We start from the raw sequence: 20,375 nt of genomic DNA on the forward strand, positions 1-20,375 counted from the left end.
ACTCAAACACAGACAGTGTGTGTGAGAGAGACAGAGACAGAGGCTATGGTGTATCTTCTTCAAGCTCTCTGATTCCTCTCTTCTTTTATTTTATTGAGCTTTTCCCCCTGTCATACTTTTTCCTCTGTTGGGTGGATTCAGCAACGATGGAAGTGACCAAATTACAACAGAAATTCGCGGATTTCAGGAATGACATGTTTCAAGAGGTGGGCTTTCTTTCCTCTCTATTTTGTACCTCTCTCTCTGCCTTCTCTTATCTGTTGAAACTCCGTGTTCTTATCTTCTGAATTTCGAGAGCGTGAGAGAGATTCATACATCTAATATAAAACCATGTCCTTGAAATAAAACAAAGCAAAGAGAAAAAAACAAAAAAAACAAAATAGAAATGAGAATTTTCACTAGACTCCATTCCCTTTACATGGCTCCTCTTCTCTGGATCTCTCCTGTTGATTGATGCATGAAGTCCGACATGACATTTTTGAAAAGCATTGTAAAACGTCTCTATTTCCCCTATACATAAATTCTCTTTTTCTTCATCCTTAGTGGCGAATACATACAGCCCTATACTTGATAACTCTTCTATTTCCAATCTTAATCATTATTTGTTGCATCAAATTCCTCAAGCCATTGATAAAGACACACACACACCCATATCCTGGTATTTTGAGCTTCTCTCATTTTCTTGTGGAAATGGGTTACTTAAAACTCAGACGTAACTCCTCAAAACACTACCTCTATATTGGGTATCTCAATAATTCAGAAGAAGTCATGGACTACAAAGATGCACCATCAACGTATCGAGTTCTCTAAAGTAGATATCCCAATCTTTCAGAAGAAATGGGAACCCTGAAAGGTGTCATGAACCAGGTCAAGTATTTGATTTTGTAGAAGACCAATGTATAAAAATGAGCGAAAAAAGAACCCTCTTTGTGAAACTTTTCTTGTAACCCCTATAGCTCCATGATACATCTCTAAGTGCATTTGGTTTATCCCAATTACAAGGGTTGATTTGGACATAGAGTTCCTGCTAGTAACACTGAATTTAGTTCAAATTCCTCCTGACTACTAGTTAGTGGTTGGTTAGTAAGTAGACTGGCCTGGCCATCTTGTCCATGGCATGGTTGAAACTTGGTTTAGTCTATCATAAGACCCCAAGGCACTCAAAGTGTATCGACATGACACATCTTTGTTCTTAGAAGTCCGCATATGAAGTAAGTAGGTCATCACAAAAGATCTTAACCTCCTCTTGCACGTAACTTCCTCTTCCACTGTGTGATGAGAGATTAGCTGTGAAGCATACCATCAAGTATAAAACAGTGTTCACATACGTCAGTATCATTTGCGGTCCACTTGTTATGGTTATTTCATTGCATGTGTTGCTGGTCCTCCACCACATGGTAATATTAAAGAAGAGAATAATCACAGATGAAACAGAAATGACAGGGTTATACCTTCTCAATGCAGGGATTTCTAGATGACCAGTTTACTCAGCTTCAAATGCTTCAAGATGAAAGCAATCCAGATTTTGTTGCTGAAGTCATCAATCTGTTTGCTGAAGATTCGGAAAGGCTCCTCTCAGAGCTTACAAAAGCACTGTACGTTTTTATTAACTTTGTGTGAGATGGCTCTATTTGTCACACGTTCTGTACTTAGCTTCTAATCCTAGCACTTGTTGCAGTGAGCAAGAACCGATCAATTTCAAGAAGGTAGACGCATATGTGCATCAGTTCAAAGGAAGCAGTTCTAGGTTTGTACTTGTCTAACATATATTCAACAGAGGCAGATGTTGTCTACACACCACCTTTAGACCTCCTTTTTGTATGTTACCCAAGCATGCCCCTTAGATCTCCTCACTATAGCTCTACCTATAGCCAATAGAGATCAGTTCGTTCCCACAATTGCTATCATTATCTAGTGAAAAAAAGTTACTAAAAATAAAGATACTTCTGTTTGATCTCTTAAGTTACTCTAGATTGTAGAGGTATTGCAGATAAATGAGTGTCACATGCTACATGAGCACAAAATGATTTGAGATGAAAGAGAAAACGGGGCATTTTTTGCACGGTGTATAATATCAGGAAGTTGTTTTTGCTGCGTTTTGCAGTGTCGGTGCTCAGCGAATTAAAGCTGTGTGCTTGGATTTTCGAGCCTATGCAGACGCAAGCAACAAAGAAGCGTAGATACACCAACACTCATTTATGTATAATTAGCTGCGATCTTTTCGAATTCTATAGTTATCATTTCTTTTTGTGCTCGAATGTGTCTACAGGTGTTTGCAGGCTCTACAGCAGATCAAACAAGAGTTTTATGCTGTTAGAGAGAAGCTCGATACTTTGATGCAGGTGAAGATATCTGCATGCACACTCCACTACATTTTTGGGGGATTATTTTTGTATTTGTCTAACATATATTCAACAGAGGCAGATGTTGTCTACACACCACCTTTAGACCTCCTTTTTGTATGTTACCCAAGCATGCCCCTTAGATCTCCTCACTCTAGCTCTACCTATAGTCAATAGAGATCAGTTCGTTCCCACAATTGCTATCATTATCTAGTGAAAAAAAGTTACTAAAAATAAAGATACTTCTGTTTGATCTCTTAAGTTACTCTAGGTTGTAGAGGTATTGCAGATAAATGAGTGTCTCATGCTACATGAGCACAAAATGATTTGAGATGAAAGAGAAAACAGGGCATTTTTTGCACGGTGTATAATATCAGGAAGTTGTTTTTGCTGCGTTTTGCAGTGTAGGTGCTCAGCGAATTAAAGCTGTGTGCTTGGATTTTCGAGCCTATGCAGACGCAAGCAACAAAGAAGCGTAGATACACCAACACTCATTTATGTATAATTAGCTGCGATCTTTTCGAATTCTATAGTTATCATTTCTTTTTGTGCTCGAATGTGTCTACAGGTGTTTGCAGGCTCTACAGCAGATCAAACAAGAGTTTTATGCTGTTAGAGAGAAGCTCGATACTTTGATGCAGGTGAAGATATCTGCATGCACACTCCACTACATTTTTGGGGGATTATTTTTGTATTTGTCTAACATATATTCAACAGAGGCAGATGTTGTCTACACACCACCTTTAGACCTCCTTTTTGTATGTTACCCAAGCATGCCCCTTAGATCTCCTCACTCTAGCTCTACCTATAGTCAATAGAGATCAGTTCGTTCCCACAATTGCTATCATTATCTAGTGAAAAAAAGTTACTAAAAATAAAGATACTTCTGTTTGATCTCTTAAGTTACTCTAGGTTGTAGAGGTATTGCAGATAAATGAGTGTCTCATGCTACATGAGCACAAAATGATTTGAGATGAAAGAGAAAACAGGGCATTTTTTGCACGGTGTATAATATCAGGAAGTTGTTTTTGCTGCGTTTTGCAGTGTAGGTGCTCAGCGAATTAAAGCTGTGTGCTTGGATTTTCGAGCCTATGCAGACGCAAGCAACAAAGAAGCGTAGATACACCAACACTCATTTATGTATAATTAGCTGCGATCTTTTCGAATTCTATAGTTATCATTTCTTTTTGTGCTCGAATGTGTCTACAGGTGTTTGCAGGCTCTACAGCAGATCAAACAAGAGTTTTATGCTGTTAGAGAGAAGCTCGATACTTTGATGCAGGTGAAGATATCTGCATGTACACTCCACTACATTTTTGGGGGATTATTTTTGTATTTGTCTAACATATATTCAACAGAGGCAGATGTTGTCTACACACCACCTTTAGACCTCCTTTTTGTATGTTACCCAAGCATGCCCCTTAGATCTCCTCACTCTAGCTCTACCTATAGTCAATAGAGATCAGTTCGTTCCCACAATTGCTATGATTATCTAGTGAAAAAAAGTTACTAAAAATAAAGATACTTCTGTTTGATCTCTTAAGTTACTCTAGGTTGTAGAGGTATTGCAGATAAATGAGTGTCACATGCTACATGAGCACAAAATGATTTGAGATGAAAGAGAAAACAGGGCATTTTTTGCACGGTGTATAATATCAGGAAGTTGTTTTTGCTGCGTTTTGCAGTGTAGGTGCTCAGCGAATTAAAGCTGTGTGCTTGGATTTTCGAGCCTATGCAGACGCAAGCAACAAAGAAGCGTAGATACACCAACACTCATTTATGTATAATTAGCTGCGATCTTTTCGAATTCTATAGTTATCATTTCTTTTTGTGCTCGAATGTGTCTACAGGTGTTTGCAGGCTCTACAGCAGATCAAACAAGAGTTTTATGCTGTTAGAGAGAAGCTCGATACTTTGATGCAGGTGAAGATATCTGCATGCACACTCCACTACATTTTTGGGGGATTATTTTTGTATTTGTCTAACATATATTCAACAGAGGCAGATGTTGTCTACACACCACCTTTAGACCTCCTTTTTGTATGTTACCCAAGCATGCCCCTTAGATCTCCTCACTCTAGCTCTACCTATAGTCAATAGAGATCAGTTCGTTCCCACAATTGCTATGATTATCTAGTGAAAAAAAGTTACTAAAAATAAAGATACTTCTGTTTGATCTCTTAAGTTACTCTAGGTTGTAGAGGTATTGCAGATAAATGAGTGTCTCATGCTACATGAGCACAAAATGATTTGAGATGAAAGAGAAAACAGGGCATTTTTTGCACGGTGTATAATATCAGGAAGTTGTTTTTGCTGCGTTTTGCAGTGTAGGTGCTCAGCGAATTAAAGCTGTGTGCTTGGATTTTCGAGCCTATGCAGACGCAAGCAACAAAGAAGCGTAGATACACCAACACTCATTTATGTATAATTAGCTGCGATCTTTTCGAATTCTATAGTTATCATTTCTTTTTGTGCTCGAATGTGTCTACAGGTGTTTGCAGGCTCTACAGCAGATCAAACAAGAGTTTTATGCTGTTAGAGAGAAGCTCGATACTTTGATGCAGGTGAAGATATCTGCATGCACACTCCACTACATTTTTGGGGGATTATTTTTGTATTTGTCTAACATATATTCAACAGAGGCAGATGTTGTCTACACACCACCTTTAGACCTCCTTTTTGTATGTTACCCAAGCATGCCCCTTAGATCTCCTCACTCTAGCTCTACCTATAGTCAATAGAGATCAGTTCGTTCCCACAATTGCTATGATTATCTAGTGAAAAAAAGTTACTAAAAATAAAGATACTTCTGTTTGATCTCTTAAGTTACTCTAGGTTGTAGAGGTATTGCAGATAAATGAGTGTCACATGCTACATGAGCACAAAATGATTTGAGATGAAAGAGAAAACAGGGCATTTTTTGCACGGTGTATAATATCAGGAAGTTGTTTTTGCTGCGTTTTGCAGTGTAGGTGCTCAGCGAATTAAAGCTGTGTGCTTGGATTTTCGAGCCTATGCAGACGCAAGCAACAAAGAAGCGTAGATACACCAACACTCATTTATGTATAATTAGCTGCGATCTTTTCGAATTCTATAGTTATCATTTCTTTTTGTGCTCGAATGTGTCTACAGGTGTTTGCAGGCTCTACAGCAGATCAAACAAGAGTTTTATGCTGTTAGAGAGAAGCTCGATACTTTGATGCAGGTGAAGATATCTGCATGCACACTCCACTACTTTTTTGGGGGATTATTTTTGTATTTGTAACTACCCTTATGATTTGTGTGTGCTCTTTACGATTTAAAAGGCCGAATTAATAATACCATTGTTGGAATTAACCCCATTAATCGATTTATTAATTAGTCCCATTGCGACAATCTGGAAACTTCCCATCTCTTTTCTACGAATTCCCTTCATCTGGAATTAATTCTGGTTTTCGATCTTCTTTTTCATAGCTTGAAAAGCAAATTATTGCTGCTGGGGGAGTTGTTCCGATGATAGAGTGAAGCCGATGGTTTGGAGGTGTGTTGTGTGGATTAGAGAATGCTGCCTCTTTCTGTTGCATGAACCTGGAGATTTGGAATGAGAAGTTGCTTAGCATCTCAGCTGAAGTCATGTGCTCTGTTGGAGGCCTGGACATACTACTCATTTTACGTACTATTGGCTCCATTCTCCGAGATTTAATATCTTTTAGGTTGTTAATACTTGTAGTGTTTACTATATAGTCAGTAGTGGCCGATGTTTTCACATGTGATTATAAGTTGAGTGATTCAAACTTTGATCTTTGATGTGGCAAGGCCTTTGTTTGCTTTAGAGCTTATGTATTCATGATAAATAATGTCATTTAATTCAATTGTCGTTGGAGATTGATCTTCTGTTTTAGTTGTGGCCTATGATGGTGTATGTATTGAGAACAAGGTAGCAAACAGAGCACAAAAATCTACCACATCTTACAAACAGGAATAATGCTACTCACTTCCAAGTAGACAGGTAATGCAAGGATTTCGTTAAACTGATTGCAACATATGATATGGTGTGTATTAATTATAACATATAATAAGCAAGAAGGAGGGCTAGTAATAAACACACCGAGTCCGCTAAAACCAAACAAAAAGAAGAAGACACGGAGGTGAAAATGGTAAAGATGGCATAGAGAACACACATGTATGTATGTATGTATGCCGTTAGATAGAATAGAATAGATAGCTGTTTAACATTTTTTTCCACGACAGCTATCTCGCCATGCCGCATGATTTCGTTAAACTGATTGCAACGTATGATATGGTGTGTATTAATTATAACATATAATAAGCAAGAAGGAGGGCTAGTAATAAACACACCAAGTCCGCTAAAACCAAACAAAAAGAAGAAGACACGGAGGTGAAAATGGTAAAGATGGCATAGAGAACACACATGTATGTATGTATGTATGCCGTTAGATAGAATAGAATAGATAGCTGTTTAACATTTTTTTTCCACGACAGCTATCTCGCCATGCCGCATGTTCTGGTTTCAGGTCGGTCTTCATAGAGAAACCGAAAAGAAGAAGAAGAAGAAGAAGCAACCCCACTTGTATGGATAGACTACGCACCATATAGTTTAGCGAGCATATGACTAATAATCATAATGGTCCTATATGTATGTATGTATGTATTTGGGTCCATGGGGTCCAACCAGAAAACCAGTTACCCTACCTGCGCACGGATTATAGATACACACACACAGCATAATCTCTCTCTAATTATCTCATACGTCCTATAATGTAGCTAGCTCCTGCACAATTCCATATTCCATATGCTTTGCTTGAATGAGCGATGATGAATGATGAGGATGGAAGAGGTCATAATGGAAGGGTGGGAGGGAGAGTGGTGGGCGAGGAGGAGCATGGATATGGAGGTGGCCTCCTCTCCTCCTCTTCTCAGGCTTTGCTTTCGGGGTTGCCTGTCTCGTCCTTTCCAACCTCCGCCCCTGCCATCCTCCTTAATACATCATATTCCATACCTTACCTTACATACAGCGCCGGGATGCCCCCCCAGACCTCTATTGATTGCACAATCATATCGTCTGGTGAATCCTCTTCTTTTCTCTTAATTCCTGTTTCTCTTTCTCGACCTCTCTGCTGGTAGTGCTCGGGCGATCCGCCCGCCGGGGCACCTCAGCTTATGTCTGTATACCTGTTTATTGTTCCCCTACCGGATCCTTAATCTCCTTTCCCGCATCATTGTTTGTCAGGCCAAGTACCGGAATTTTCTCATTGGTCAATATCTGAAGGTTTCTATTGTGATTCGTCTTATAAAAGAGAGAGCGAGAGAGAGACAGAGAGAGACAGAGATTGGAACATTAGAAATTTTAATGCGCCAGTATCTAATTTCCTCATTCAGTGATGGCAGTGCATTCACCTGCACATAACTATTGATATAGAACAGGGAAGGCTCTGTTGGTTTTTGTGAAGGTAGAGCCGTTCCATGTATCAAAAAGTATATAGCATAGAAGCTTAAGAATGCCACAACTACTACACTGAGATAAAGTACGTTTTTATTATTATCAATGAGCAAGGACAGTGTTCAAAGTATTTTGATGTTGTTGAAATGTTGTACCAGAGAGAAGGATCTATGTAAAGGTCACAGAATGCACGAGGATATCCTTAAGAGGGGATTGCTGAAGAAGAGCGTTTACATAGGAACAGCCTTAGTGGATTTGTATGCTAAATGTGGTGCTCTTTCCAAAGCACAACTCGTCTTTGATGAGCTCCCAACTCAGAATGTAGTCTCATGGACGGCCCTCATTGGAGGGTATGCTCAATATGGGCATGGGGAAAAAGCTCTCTGTTGCTTTGAGAAGATGCAACAAAAGGGGTTGTCCCCTGATGCACTCACCTATGTTTGCATTCTGAAAGCTTGTAGTAGCATTAAAGATGCTCAAAAGGGAAGCGAGATTCATGCAGAAATTGTGAAACATGGGATGTTGGGAAATGACAGTGTGCTTGGCACTGCATTAGTCGATATGTATGTGAAATGTGGTGCATTTGCAAAGGCACAGCAAGTGTTTGATGTGCTTCCAATCCAAAATATAGTATCTTGGAATGTGCTGATTTCAGGATATTGCCAGCATGGCCATTGCGAAGAAGCATTGAGGTGTTTCCAGAAAATGCGATGTCACGGGGTTTCTCCCAATTCAATCACATTTGCTTGCGTCCTAAAAGCCTGTGGCAACCTTGGAGCAGTGGAGAAGGGTAAAAACATCCATCAAGAGATTCTTAGGGAAGGATATCTCGAAAATGATAGTATGCTGGGAAATGCATTGGTGGAAATGTATGCGAAATGTGGTGATCTTGCAAAGGCACAAGACGTGTTTGATAATCTCAATGTATGGGATGTAATTGGCTTTACTTCATTGATCACTGGATATGACCAACATGGATATGGTGACAAAGCTCTCAAATGCTTTGAACAGATGCGAAGCAAAGGCCTCTCCCCTGATGCAATGACCTTTACTTGCATCCTGAAAGCCTGTGGCAGCATGGGAGCTGCTGAGATGGGCAGAGAAATCCATGCTGATATTGTCAAAGAAGGACTGCTGGTGCATGATAGTGTCCTCGGAAATGCATTAGTGAATATGTATGCCAAGTGCGGCGCGCTTGCAATGGCACAACAAGTGTTTGATGAGATATCGATGCGGGACATAGTCTCGTGGACTTCTCTAATTTCAGGCTATGGAAAGCATGGGCATGGTGAGGAGACATTAAACTGTTTCCAAAGAATGCAACTTGAGGGTCTCTATCCGAATACGGTGACCTTTGCGTGCTTATTGCAAACTTGTGGAAGCTTAGGTGCAATGGAGAAAGGTAAAGAAATACATGCTGAGCTTGTGAAGGAGGGACTCCTGGGAAAAGACACTATGCTTGGCAATGCATTGGTGGACATGTACTCCAAATGTGGAGCAATTGTGAAAGCTGAAGAAGTATTTCACAAGCTTCCTATTCGGGGTGTTGTTGCCTGGACTGCATTGATTGCTGGATATTCCCAAATGGGAAGATATGATGCTGTTTTCAACTCCTTAAACAAAATGATAGGAGAAGGTATTGAGCCAAACATGATTACATTCCTTGTTGTCCTTAGTGCATGCAGTTCATCTGGTTTAGTGGATGAAGGCCAAATGTACTTTGAGGCCATGACGTCAGGCTACTGCATTGCTCCTACTATACAGCATTATACATGTATGATAGATCTTTTTGGGCGAGGGGGACATTTTGACAAGGCGGTGTCAATGGTTGGGAGGATGCCCTCCCTTGATTATCTTCCTGCATGGTTAGCTTTATTGGGTGCCTGTCAAAAGTGGGGAAATTTGATGCTGGGAAGATTGGCCTTTGAACATTCCATAAGATTGGATGAAAAGTGTGCTGTGGCTTATGACTTAATGAGTATGCTTTATTTAGCTGCTGGTATGCAAGACAATATGGCAATTGTCGAATCTATGAGGATGGAAAATAAAGCTTGGTAGACTGATTTTGTTCAAATCCTAGATATTGATGATGATGATGATGCAAGAGACATCATAAGACAAGATGGACTGCATAAACTGTTATACATGTATCCCCGTAGGAGATTCATAGCGTCGCCGAAGATTCGTAGCGGCGTAGGAGATTCGTGTGGCAAGCATTGGAGTATCCGGCTCGGCTGAAGCGTCTATCTATTGTTGGGCATCTTCGACATTGAAGAAAGGGACATGCTATTCACAGGTATTTCCCTTTGTTAAACCCTCTTATCGTCCGTCATATTCGAAATTCGTTTGGGTGGAAATAAGTTGTGGTGGGAGATACCCCCTTTGTCATCCACCTCTCTATTCCTCTTGTTCATCCCTTCATCCTTCACTATCTGTGTATTTCGATTAAGAGCATATTATCTCTTGAATTTTCTGCTTTATTGAGTGTTATCAGTGGTATCAGAGCTTGAGAAAGAAAGAAGAAAGAAAGATATATTAACGTCTTTTAAGAGGCCAAAATGGCCTATAAGACCGAATAAGAGATTACATCTTAAATGTTTTCTCGTCTTTGAGAACAAATCAAAATAAAGTAAATATTACACAATAAATATAAAAGTAAATAAGATGAAGAGAAAAGAGACGAGAGAATCTGGTTTTTGGCACATGCGAGATTCTCAAGTTAGGTGTATTGTAGCCTCTGTCTCCGAAAGATCTCTATCATAGGTCGATCTAGAATGGAAATGTCTCCAAAGCGAGGGAAGCACCTACGATGGCGGGAGATAATGGCTTTTATTTGTCGATGACAAGGGTGTCGGGGTCGTGGTCCATGGGGCCGGGGCCTACGTGCACGGCAAATTGCCATTGCCCGATCAATCGTAACCCCTTTGTTATATCCTGGTCTGGATCCCATTTCTGTATCCTGGGGTTGATTTCTAGCATTAGGAGTGATCGAGCTAAAGAAAGTTGTGATTGTTCTTTGTGGATGAGCTTGTGTGGCTGTATTCTTCAACAACTTTTCCCGATGTCTCTTGAGCTCGAGCAAGAAAAGTCCTAGGCATCTTTGGTCCTCATATTCCATTACCTTGCGTAGTGGGCCAAAGCCTTGTTTAAAGAGGCAATGGTATCTCCCTCTGATTTCATAAAAGACACTACAATGACAAACGTAGTGTTCTTCAGATTCCACTCCTTGATGACACAATTGGCACATCTTGGTCATGGATGATGATGCTACCTATGCTGAGGCTAATATCGCTCATGTGCTTTCTCATACATGGTTGTTAGACTCTGGTGCTTCATTCCATGTGACTCCACATAGAGAGTGGTTCACACGATACGAAGCTAAATCACTTGGTACAGTACGGCTTGGAGATTCACATCAGTGTGATGTGATTGGCATCGGAGATGTCATGGTACAATTTTCTGATGGCTCTCAATTTACCATACAAAATGTACGCCATGTGCCTGAGCTAACTCGTAGCTTATTGTCTGTTGGACAGCTTGATAGCATTGGTTTCAAAGTGATTTTTTCTGCTCAGTCCTTTCGTATTACGAAAGGAAATATGGTTATTGCCAAAGGGAACAAAGTTGGCTCCCTTTATCCTTTAGTTGTCCATCAAAAGGAGCATCTTTTGACAGTCACAGAACAACCTATGACTTGTATTTGGCATGGGCGTTTAGGTCACATGTCTCGCACTGGAATGGAAACGTTATCACGTTTTGGCTATTTACCTATGCTATCATTTGCAAATTTTTCAGTTTGTGAGCATTGTCAATATGGTAAACAAACTAGAAGTGTGCATCAGAATATTAATTCTGATTCTTCTACTCAACCCTTGGATCTAGTTCATACAGATGTATGTGGCCCTATGCCCACAAGATCATTGGGTGGAGCTTTGTACTTTGTTACATTTATTGATGATGCCACAAGAAAGGTTTGGGTGTATCCCATAAAACAAAAGGGCGATGTATACTCTATTTTCAGAAAATGGCTTGCCTCGGTTGAGACTGAAAAGGGTATAAAGCTTAAGGCTTTACGATCTGATAATGGAGGTGAGTATACCTCTCATGAGTTCAGAGATTTTTGTGAGTCTAGAGGCATACGTAGAGAGTTTACTGCCCCTTACACTCCCGTACAAAATGGTGTGGCAGAAAGGATGAATAGAACCATCCAGGACAGGGTTGTTTCTATGTTGCATCATGCAAATTTGCCGCAAGGTTTTTGGGCTGAAGCAGTTCGGATAGCAGTCCATGTGATAAATCTATCACCTAGTACTGCCAAGGGCTTGAAAGTAGCGCAAGAGTTGTGGACAGGAAAAAACCCAAACTATGATCATCTTAGGGTATTTGGATGTGAAGCGTATGTTCATGTTCCAAAACAATTAAGGCAAAAACTAGATTTTAAAAGCAGGAAATGTATTTTCCTTGGCTATGGCGTAGATGGTCAATTTGGATATCGTTTGTGGGATCCTGAAACGCGCACTATAGTGAGAAGTAGTGACGTCGTTTTCAACGAAAAGATTATGCATAAACAGCCAATTAAAGAAGTGGAAGTGAGGAAAGTGACATTTCAAGATGTTACACCCTCTATTAGTGTGCAAAAGGATAACCCCGCACCTATGATGAACAATCCTATAAATGTTCAGCCATATGAGGATGTTCAAAATGAGGATGCATTTGTACAATCTGAAAATAGTCCGACTCCGGTTCAGCAACCAGTGAGACGATCTACTCGTGTCTCTAGGCCACCTACTAAGCTCATGGACTATGTGATGTTAACAGATGGTGGTGAACCCTCTTGTTATAAGGAAGCTATCTTGGCCAATGATCATGCTAAGTGGGAGTGTGCCATGAAAAATGAATTGGACAGCATTTATAAAAATGGTACTTGGGATTTAGTACCTTTGCCGAAGGACAGGAAACCATTGCCATGCAAATGGGTATACAAGTATAAGTATACATCTGATAATGCTTCCCCAAAGTATAAAGCACGCTTGGTTGCCAAAGGTTTCAAGCAAGAACATGGAATTGATTTTGGTGAAACCTTTTCTCCTGTAGTTAAGATGACTACATTGCGTATGTTGCTTTCATTGGCTGCAAATCAGAATTTGGAATTAGTCCAAATGGATGTGAAGACTGCCTTTTTACATGGGGATCTTGATGAGGATATTTATATGGAACAACCGGAAGGACATGAAGTCTTTGGAAAAGAACATTTGGTATGTAAACTCAAGAAGAGTTTGTATGGGCTTAAGCAGTCCCCTAGACTGTGGTACCAAAAGTTTGATGCCTTTATGAAGAGTCAAGGATATACTAGAAGCAATGAGGATGCATGTCTTTACACAAAAACATGTTCAGATGGGAGTTTTATCACATTGATACTATATGTTGATGACATGCTTATAGTTGGTAAAAACAAGGGTGAGTTATCCTTGTTGAAGAAAAATTTGGGCCAGAATTTTGACATGAAGGATTTGGGAGATGCAAAACATATTCTTGGTATGCGTATTACTCGTGATAGGAGTAAGCGATGCATCTACTTGTCTCAGGCTGAGTACATATCGAAAGTGCTCAAGAGGTTTAATATGGAGAGTGCGAAGCCATTGAGCACTCCATTGCCTACATATGTAAAACTGAGTACATGTGATTGCCCCACATCTGATGAGGACAAGGAGTTCATGTCCAAGGTTCCTTATCAATCAGCAGTTGGGAGTCTTATGTATGCCATGGTGGCTACTAGACCAGACATTGCATTTGCAGTGGGAGCCGTAAGTCGATTCATGTCAAACCCTGGTAAGAAACACTGGGATGCAGTCAAGTTGATACTAAGATATTTGAGTGGCACTAAGGATAAGTGCCTTTGTTTGGGCAAAGGGGACGCCTATATCATTGGATATACAGATTCAGATTATGCCGGATGCGCTGATAGTAGGAAATCTACTTCAGGGTACATATTTCAGATTATGGGAGGTGTTATTGCTTGGAGATCTCGTCTTCAAGATTGTGTCGCATTGTCAACAACAGAGGCTGAGTATGTTGCAGCCAGTGAGGCATGTAAGGAAGCGGTTTGGCTGTCTCGTTTAGCTAGCGACATGGGTATACCGCAACATGTACCCAAACTGTTTTGTGATAGTCAAAGTGCCATTGCTTTGGCGAAGAATCCGGTATATCATGCGAAGACTAAACATATTGGAGTGCGATACCATTTTATTCGGGAATGCATAGCTAATAGTTGTATTAGCCTTGAGAAGGTTGTTTCTCGCGAAAATGCTGCAGATGCATTGACTAAGGCCTTACCACAAGATGCATTGGAGCATTGTTGTTACTTGATGGGCATTACTTAGTACCTTACGTTACACACTTGTCATGTACATTGTGTAACATGCCCATCAGGTGGGAGGTATAGGTCTAGGTCGTGTAGAAGTCAACCTTCCATTATTTGTACTCCTAGTTTAGGCCTTTTAGTGGGAGATTGTTATACATGTATCCCCAATGCATGTAAGTGTGAAAAGGCCAAAACTGGTCTTTCACTTAGTTGTGTGGGGAGTGAGAGAGAGTGAGTTTTTTGTGTGTGTGAGAGAGCGAGTGTCTCTGTGCTCTCTGTGTGTGGTTTTCCCCCTTTTCTCTGTTGCTTTTCTGTGTTGCAGAGATTCAGCTCTCTCTCCCCTTGTAATCCCCACCTAGCAAGAGTTGAACCCCCTTTGTCATCCACCTCTCTATTCCTCTTGTTCATCCCTTCATCCTTCACTATCTGTGTATTTCGTTTAAGAGCATATTATCTCTTGAATTTTCTGCTCTATTGAGTGTTATCATAAACCCAAACCACACAATCCTAGAAATTGATTAAAACCAGCAGTGCCTGTTGTAAAACTCACCCATATTCATTTTGACGATGCTATCTTGTCACATCCAATGTATATGCGCAAGGATGTAAAACAGATGACACAAATAAAAAACACGCTGGTGACGGCATCATCCATGTACCCTTTGCATCTTAATTGGTTAGAACTGAATTATTGATGACTAGGTTGATGGAGAGGAGGTTGCATAAAACAATGCATCATTCAATTTTGTGGTTGGGGCTCTGATACAATACAAACAAAACTACTATGATATAAATTTTAAGCATAATTATGATATCAGAGATCCTACAATTGTACTAGACTCACAATATACCATCGGGCTCAAATTCTCCATCCCAATTTTGCATTTAGCTAACAATTTTGTTTAGCACGTGTTTAATCTTAAGTATGTTTGTATCATGTTGTGTTCACATTAAAATGTGATTGACCACATTGTCAAATCCATCAAAATGCCACACATTGCAATTCTTATGAGATCTCAAATTCAAATGTGATTAACATGGCTGGAGGAATGTATCGTTGAATCCTAACATATCCGTACATGGCCGTGACAATTTTTACATTATGAATCGTCAAATGACAATCACCCTAGAATGAAGTCCACGAGACTTCCTTTAAAGTTCTATGAACCCCCGTGGATTTATATCATCTTGTTCATTGCATTTGAGCTTGTGTTCCTGAATGATGTCATGTTCTCTCCTTCCTTGCTGCTTTTCTCATTTTGAATTTAGAAAGCCAACTGGAAAAATGCTGTTGTGGCAAGATTTAAATTCCAATAAATGCTTGGTTATCGTATCTTAATGGATTCGTTTTAAACCTGAAAAATGCTGATGTGGAAAGGTCTGGTTGGTTTTGATACTCTGTTCTTTCATACAATATCCATCTGAATCAATGGTAGAAGTTGCACAACCAAAGCCTATGATGAATTTGGATACAGTTGCTGCTTTTTATTTCTTATATGAAGGGTTTAGGTTTAACTACAGTAATAGGTTTGTGTATGATACATTGCATCGTAAGAAACCGTTAAGTGCTTGGGTATGTGCTACCATTGTTTCAACTAGTAAAAGATGTGTTTTTTGTTGGCTGTTTTTATTTCTTATATGAATAGTTCAATGATCCCCCGTGGATTTATATCATCTTGTTCATTGCATTTGAGCTTGTGTTCCTGAATGATGTCATGTTCTCTCCTTCCTTGCTGCTTTTCTCATTTTGAATTTAGAAAGCCAACTGGAAAAATGCTGTTGTGGCAAGATTTAAATTCCAAGAAATGCTTGGTTATGGTATCTTAATGGAATCGTTTTAAACCTGAAAATTGCTGATGGGTAAAGGTCTGGTTGGTTTTGATACTCTGTTCTTTCATACAATATCCATCTGAATCAATGGTAGAAATTGCACAACCAAAGCCTATGATGAATTTGGATACAGTTGCTGCTTTTTATTTCTTATATGAAGTGTTTAGGTTTAACTACAGTAATAGGTTTGTGTATGATACATTGCATCGTAAGAAACCGTTAAGTGCTTGGGTATGTGCTACCATTGTTTCAACTAGTAAAAGATGAGTTTTTTGTTGGCTGTTTTTATTTCTTATATAAAAAGTTCTATGAACCCCCGTGGATTTATATCATCTTGTTCATTGCATTTGAGCTTGTGTTCCTGAATGATGTCATGTTCTCTCCTTCCTTGCTGCTTTTCTCATTTTGAATTTAGAAAGCCAACTGGAAAAATGCTGTTGTGGCAAGATTTAAATTCCAATAAATGCTTGGTTATCGTATCTTAATGGATTCGTTTTAAACCTGAAAAATGCTGATGTGGAAAGGTCTGGTTGGTTTTGATACTCTGTTCTTTCATACAATATCCATCTGAATCAATGGTAGAAGTTGCACAACCAAAGCCTATGATGAATTTGGATACAGTTGCTGCTTTTTATTTCTTATATGAAGGGTTTAGGTTTAACTACAGTAATAGGTTTGTGTATGATACATTGCATCGTAAGAAACCGTTAAGTGCTTGGGTATGTGCTACCATTGTTTCAACTAGTAAAAGATGTGTTTTTTGTTGGCTGTTTTTATTTCTTATATGAATAGTTCAATGATCCCCCGTGGATTTATATCATCTTGTTCATTGCATTTGAGCTTGTGTTCCTGAATGATGTCATGTTCTCTCCTTCCTTGCTGCTTTTCTCATTTTGAATTTAGAAAGCCAACTGGAAAAATGCTGTTGTGGCAAGATTTAAATTCCAACAAATGCTTGGTTATCGTATCTTAATGGAATCGTTTTAAACCTGAAACTTGCTGATGTGGAAAGGTCTGGTTGGTTTTGATACTCTGTTCTTTCATACAATATCCATCTGAATCAATGGTAGAAATTGCACAACCAAAGCCTATGATGAATTTGGATACAGTTGCTGCTTTTTATTTCTTATATGAAGGGTTTAGGTTTAACTACAGTAATAGGTTTGTGTATGATACATTGCATCGTAAGAAACCGTTAAGTGCTTGGGTATGTGCTACCATTGTTTCAGCTAGTAAAAGATGAGTTTTTTGTTGGCTGTTTTTATTTCTTATATAAAAAGTTCTATGAACCCCCGTGGATTTATATCATCTTGTTCATTGCATTTGAGCTTGTGTTCCTGAATGATGTCATGTTCTCTCCTTCCTTGCTGCTTTTCTCATTTTGAATTTAGAAAGCCAACTGGAAAAATGCTGTTGTGGCAAGATTTAAATTCCAATAAATGCTTGGTTATCGTATCTTAATGGATTCGTTTTAAACCTGAAACTTGCTGATGTGGAAAGGTCTGGTTGGTTTTGATACTCTGTTCTTTCATACAATATCCATCTGAATCAATGGTAGAAGTTGCACAACCAAAGCCTATGATGAATTTGGATACAGTTGCTGCTTTTTATTTCTTATATGAAGGGTTTAGGTTTAACTACAGTAATAGGTTTGTGTATGATACATTGCATCGTAAGAAACCGTTAAGTGCTTGGGTATGTGCTACCATTGTTTCAACTAGTAAAAGATGTGTTTTTTGTTGGCTGTTTTTATTTCTTATATGAATAGTTCAATGATCCCCCGTGGATTTATATCATCTTGTTCATTGCATTTGAGCTTGTGTTCCTGAATGATGTCATGTTCTCTCCTTCCTTGCTGCTTTTCTCATTTTGAATTTAGAAAGCCAACTGGAAAAATGCTGTTGTGGCAAGATTTAAATTCCAAGAAATGCTTGGTTATGGTATCTTAATGGAATCGTTTTAAACCTGAAAATTGCTGATGGGTAAAGGTCTGGTTGGTTTTGATACTCTGTTCTTTCATACAATATCCATCTGAATCAATGGTAGAAATTGCACAACCAAAGCCTATGAGTAATTTGGATACAGTTGCTGCTTTTTATTTCTTATATGAAGTGTTTAGGTTTAACTACAGTAATAGGTTTGTGTATGATACATTGCATCGTAAGAAACCGCTAAGTGCTTGGGTATGTGCTACCATTGTTTCAACTAGTAAAAGATGTGTTTTTTGTTGGCTGTTTTTATTTCTTATATAAAAAGTTCTTTCATACAATATTCATCTGAATCAATGGTAGAAATTGCACAACCAAAGCCTATCATAAATTTGGATACAGTTGCACCGTGTTTTATTTGCTAGAATAAATTAAGAATAGTCTTGCGTGCCTAAAAATTAGGATAGATTTTTTATGTCTTCTATGTGCTACAATAACAGGTGGATCAAACACGAATAAAAGATGATCTTTTTTGAACTTGGGAAGTTCTCACGGAGCCTATACAAACGGTTTGTTTACTAATTATGATGATCGTAATGCAGTATGAACATTTTCTATATTACGGATGCAGTTTTTATTGAGGTGATAAAATGGATGTGAAATTTTTTGCAGGTCATGCGGGAATTTTGTGTTTCTGAAGCATACGAAAAGCTAAAGGCTCTTACTCGAGGAAATACAATAGGAAAAGAGGATTTGCAACTATTCATCGATAGTTTAGATATTCATTCAGACGTTAAACATGAATTGCTACAGCTTACACCTGAAACGTATATTGGTTTAGCAGCTGAACTTGGGAACAACATCTAATTTGCCTCTTCCAAGGTCAAATCAGTATTTTTTGTGAGCCGGAAGTTAAGAGGCAATAATTTAATTCTTCTTGATAAGATGTGTTTGGGTTGAGGGGGTTTAGGGTTTAGTTTAGGGTTTAGGGTTTAGGACTTCAAGAGTCTCAAATGTTAATTGCAACAAAATGTTTTTGGTCTTTAACTTTGGAGATTTTGGTCTCCAAAACCAAACCTTAGAAACTTTTTGTGGTTGGCAATTTGTGTAATTTGAAGTTTTAAGTATTTTCAAAACACATTTATATCAATTGTTATTTTGGTAGTGGAATTTTTAATGCTTTGATGACAGAGGTTGTCAGAATCGGGCTATGGGAAACTCCCGTAGTTTTTTAGAAAAAGATCTAATAGTGCAAATTGCACTTGGCCTCTGAAATGCACCCTACACTGTTGTGGCCGTGATTCTCTCACCAAGCCTTATTATCAGTTGGGTGCTAATAAACACAAGCCTTCTACATACGGACATACATATACTTACTTTATGAGCCCGCCGAATCCCACGAAAACTAGAGATTGTGAGTTACATACATATGTAGAAACCTCTAATTGTGTTTTGTGGCCAAAAGACCCTTTTGCTCATCTAACAAGTGAATGGTGTTCCCATTGGTCGGTCCTATGAAAGAGTTGCGAGTAATTTCACAAGTTCTCACTCTTTCTCTCTATGTGTGCATGTGCATGTGTGGATGCATGTCTTGATGTAGTTTTTATGCCAAAGGTTTTGTTTATGATGAAATTAGGTGTCGGGTCGTGACATATGTGGCTGATCGTGATGACCACATACACATAAGCATTAATTAGATGTTTTTGATCCTTGCCCCGATGACACAATGACTCACCTTTGTTTCTTTACACAATACATTGTCATATAACAATTATCCCCATATTTGCAATCCTATTCTAAAAGCCTGAACATCATGGTTGGTTTTGACACATTGAACCAAATCCTTTCTTCTTCTTCTTTTTAATAACAAGCTCCTCCCCCTTCTTCGCAATGTGTTGTTTTAATAGCAAACGATTAGCACACATGTGGTTACCCCGCCATAAAACCCTACATCGTTTACAATTGTTTTTATTACAATCTTTGAACAAATTATTTGAATGTATTCCTTTGTCTTTACACATCTAGATTGTTCACCTTTCATGTTGGCAATGCGCAGACAAAAGAGAGGTATTGGGCTTGACTCAGAGTCACGTGAAAGCTCGAGAAACATGTCTTTCACATAGCGAATTCTTGTGGTATTGAATTGAAGGTATTGCCAACCCAATCCAACCAAACCATATCCTACAAATTGAACCATATCATGCTGAATTAAGCCCAATTAAACCAAACCATACCATACCAAAATGAAACCAAGCCATACAAGACCATACCACACCAAATTAAACTAAATCAAACATACTATACCATACCGGACCAAATTAAACCCAATAAAACATACCATACCAAATTAAACCAAATCAAACATACCATACCGGACCTAATTAAACCCAATCAAACATACCATACCACACCATACCAAATTAAACCAAATCAAACATACCATACCATACCATACCATACTATACTATACCAAA

The 20,375-nt window shown here is 38.9% G+C and overlaps 2 protein-coding genes and 1 pseudogene across 4 annotated transcripts; all 3 read left to right on the forward strand.

Moving 5' to 3' along the window:
• The first annotated feature begins 45 nt into the window (after positions 1-45).
• Positions 46-6,204, forward strand: LOC147849473 (histidine-containing phosphotransfer protein 1-like). 2 transcript variants are annotated; one of them, XM_087337497.1, is made up of 14 exons: positions 46-206; positions 1,465-1,595; positions 1,679-1,747; positions 2,746-2,817; positions 2,911-2,983; positions 3,387-3,458; positions 3,552-3,624; positions 4,028-4,099; positions 4,193-4,265; positions 4,669-4,740; positions 4,834-4,906; positions 5,310-5,381; positions 5,475-5,547; positions 5,796-6,204. In XM_087337497.1, exons 1-6 carry the CDS (start codon positions 147-149, stop codon positions 3,405-3,407), a joined length of 426 nt encoding a protein of 141 aa, XP_087193623.1. In that variant the 5' UTR covers positions 46-146; the 3' UTR covers positions 3,408-3,458; positions 3,552-3,624; positions 4,028-4,099; positions 4,193-4,265; positions 4,669-4,740; positions 4,834-4,906; positions 5,310-5,381; positions 5,475-5,547; positions 5,796-6,204. The 2 variants fall into 2 exon arrangements, with proteins under 2 accessions (XP_087193623.1, XP_087193624.1); XM_087337498.1 differs by lacking the exons at positions 3,387-3,458; positions 3,552-3,624; positions 4,028-4,099; ... (4 more) ...; positions 5,475-5,547; positions 5,796-6,204 and adding exons at positions 2,105-2,176; positions 2,270-2,342 and having other exon boundaries at positions 49-206.
• Positions 6,205-7,278: 1,074 nt separating this feature from the next.
• Positions 7,279-9,913, forward strand: LOC147849474 (pentatricopeptide repeat-containing protein At1g15510, chloroplastic-like). Its single transcript, XM_087337500.1, has one exon. The coding sequence runs from the start codon at positions 7,888-7,890 to the stop codon at positions 9,838-9,840; it is 1,953 nt and encodes a 650-aa protein (XP_087193626.1). The 5' UTR covers positions 7,279-7,887; the 3' UTR covers positions 9,841-9,913.
• An 8,390-nt stretch (positions 9,914-18,303) lies between these two features.
• On the forward strand, positions 18,304-18,849 carry LOC147849475 (uncharacterized; annotated as a pseudogene). The gene is made up of 2 exons (XR_015531780.1): positions 18,304-18,470; positions 18,574-18,849. The product of XR_015531780.1 is annotated as an uncharacterized LOC147849475 (transcript).
• Positions 18,850-20,375: the final 1,526 nt, after the last annotated feature.

Source organism: Azolla caroliniana, unplaced genomic scaffold (genome assembly GCF_043228905.1).
Source record: "Azolla caroliniana isolate FFs.n. ecotype wild unplaced genomic scaffold, voAzoCaro1.0.p SCAF_52, whole genome shotgun sequence".
NCBI lineage: Eukaryota > Viridiplantae > Streptophyta > Polypodiopsida > Salviniales > Salviniaceae > Azolla > Azolla caroliniana.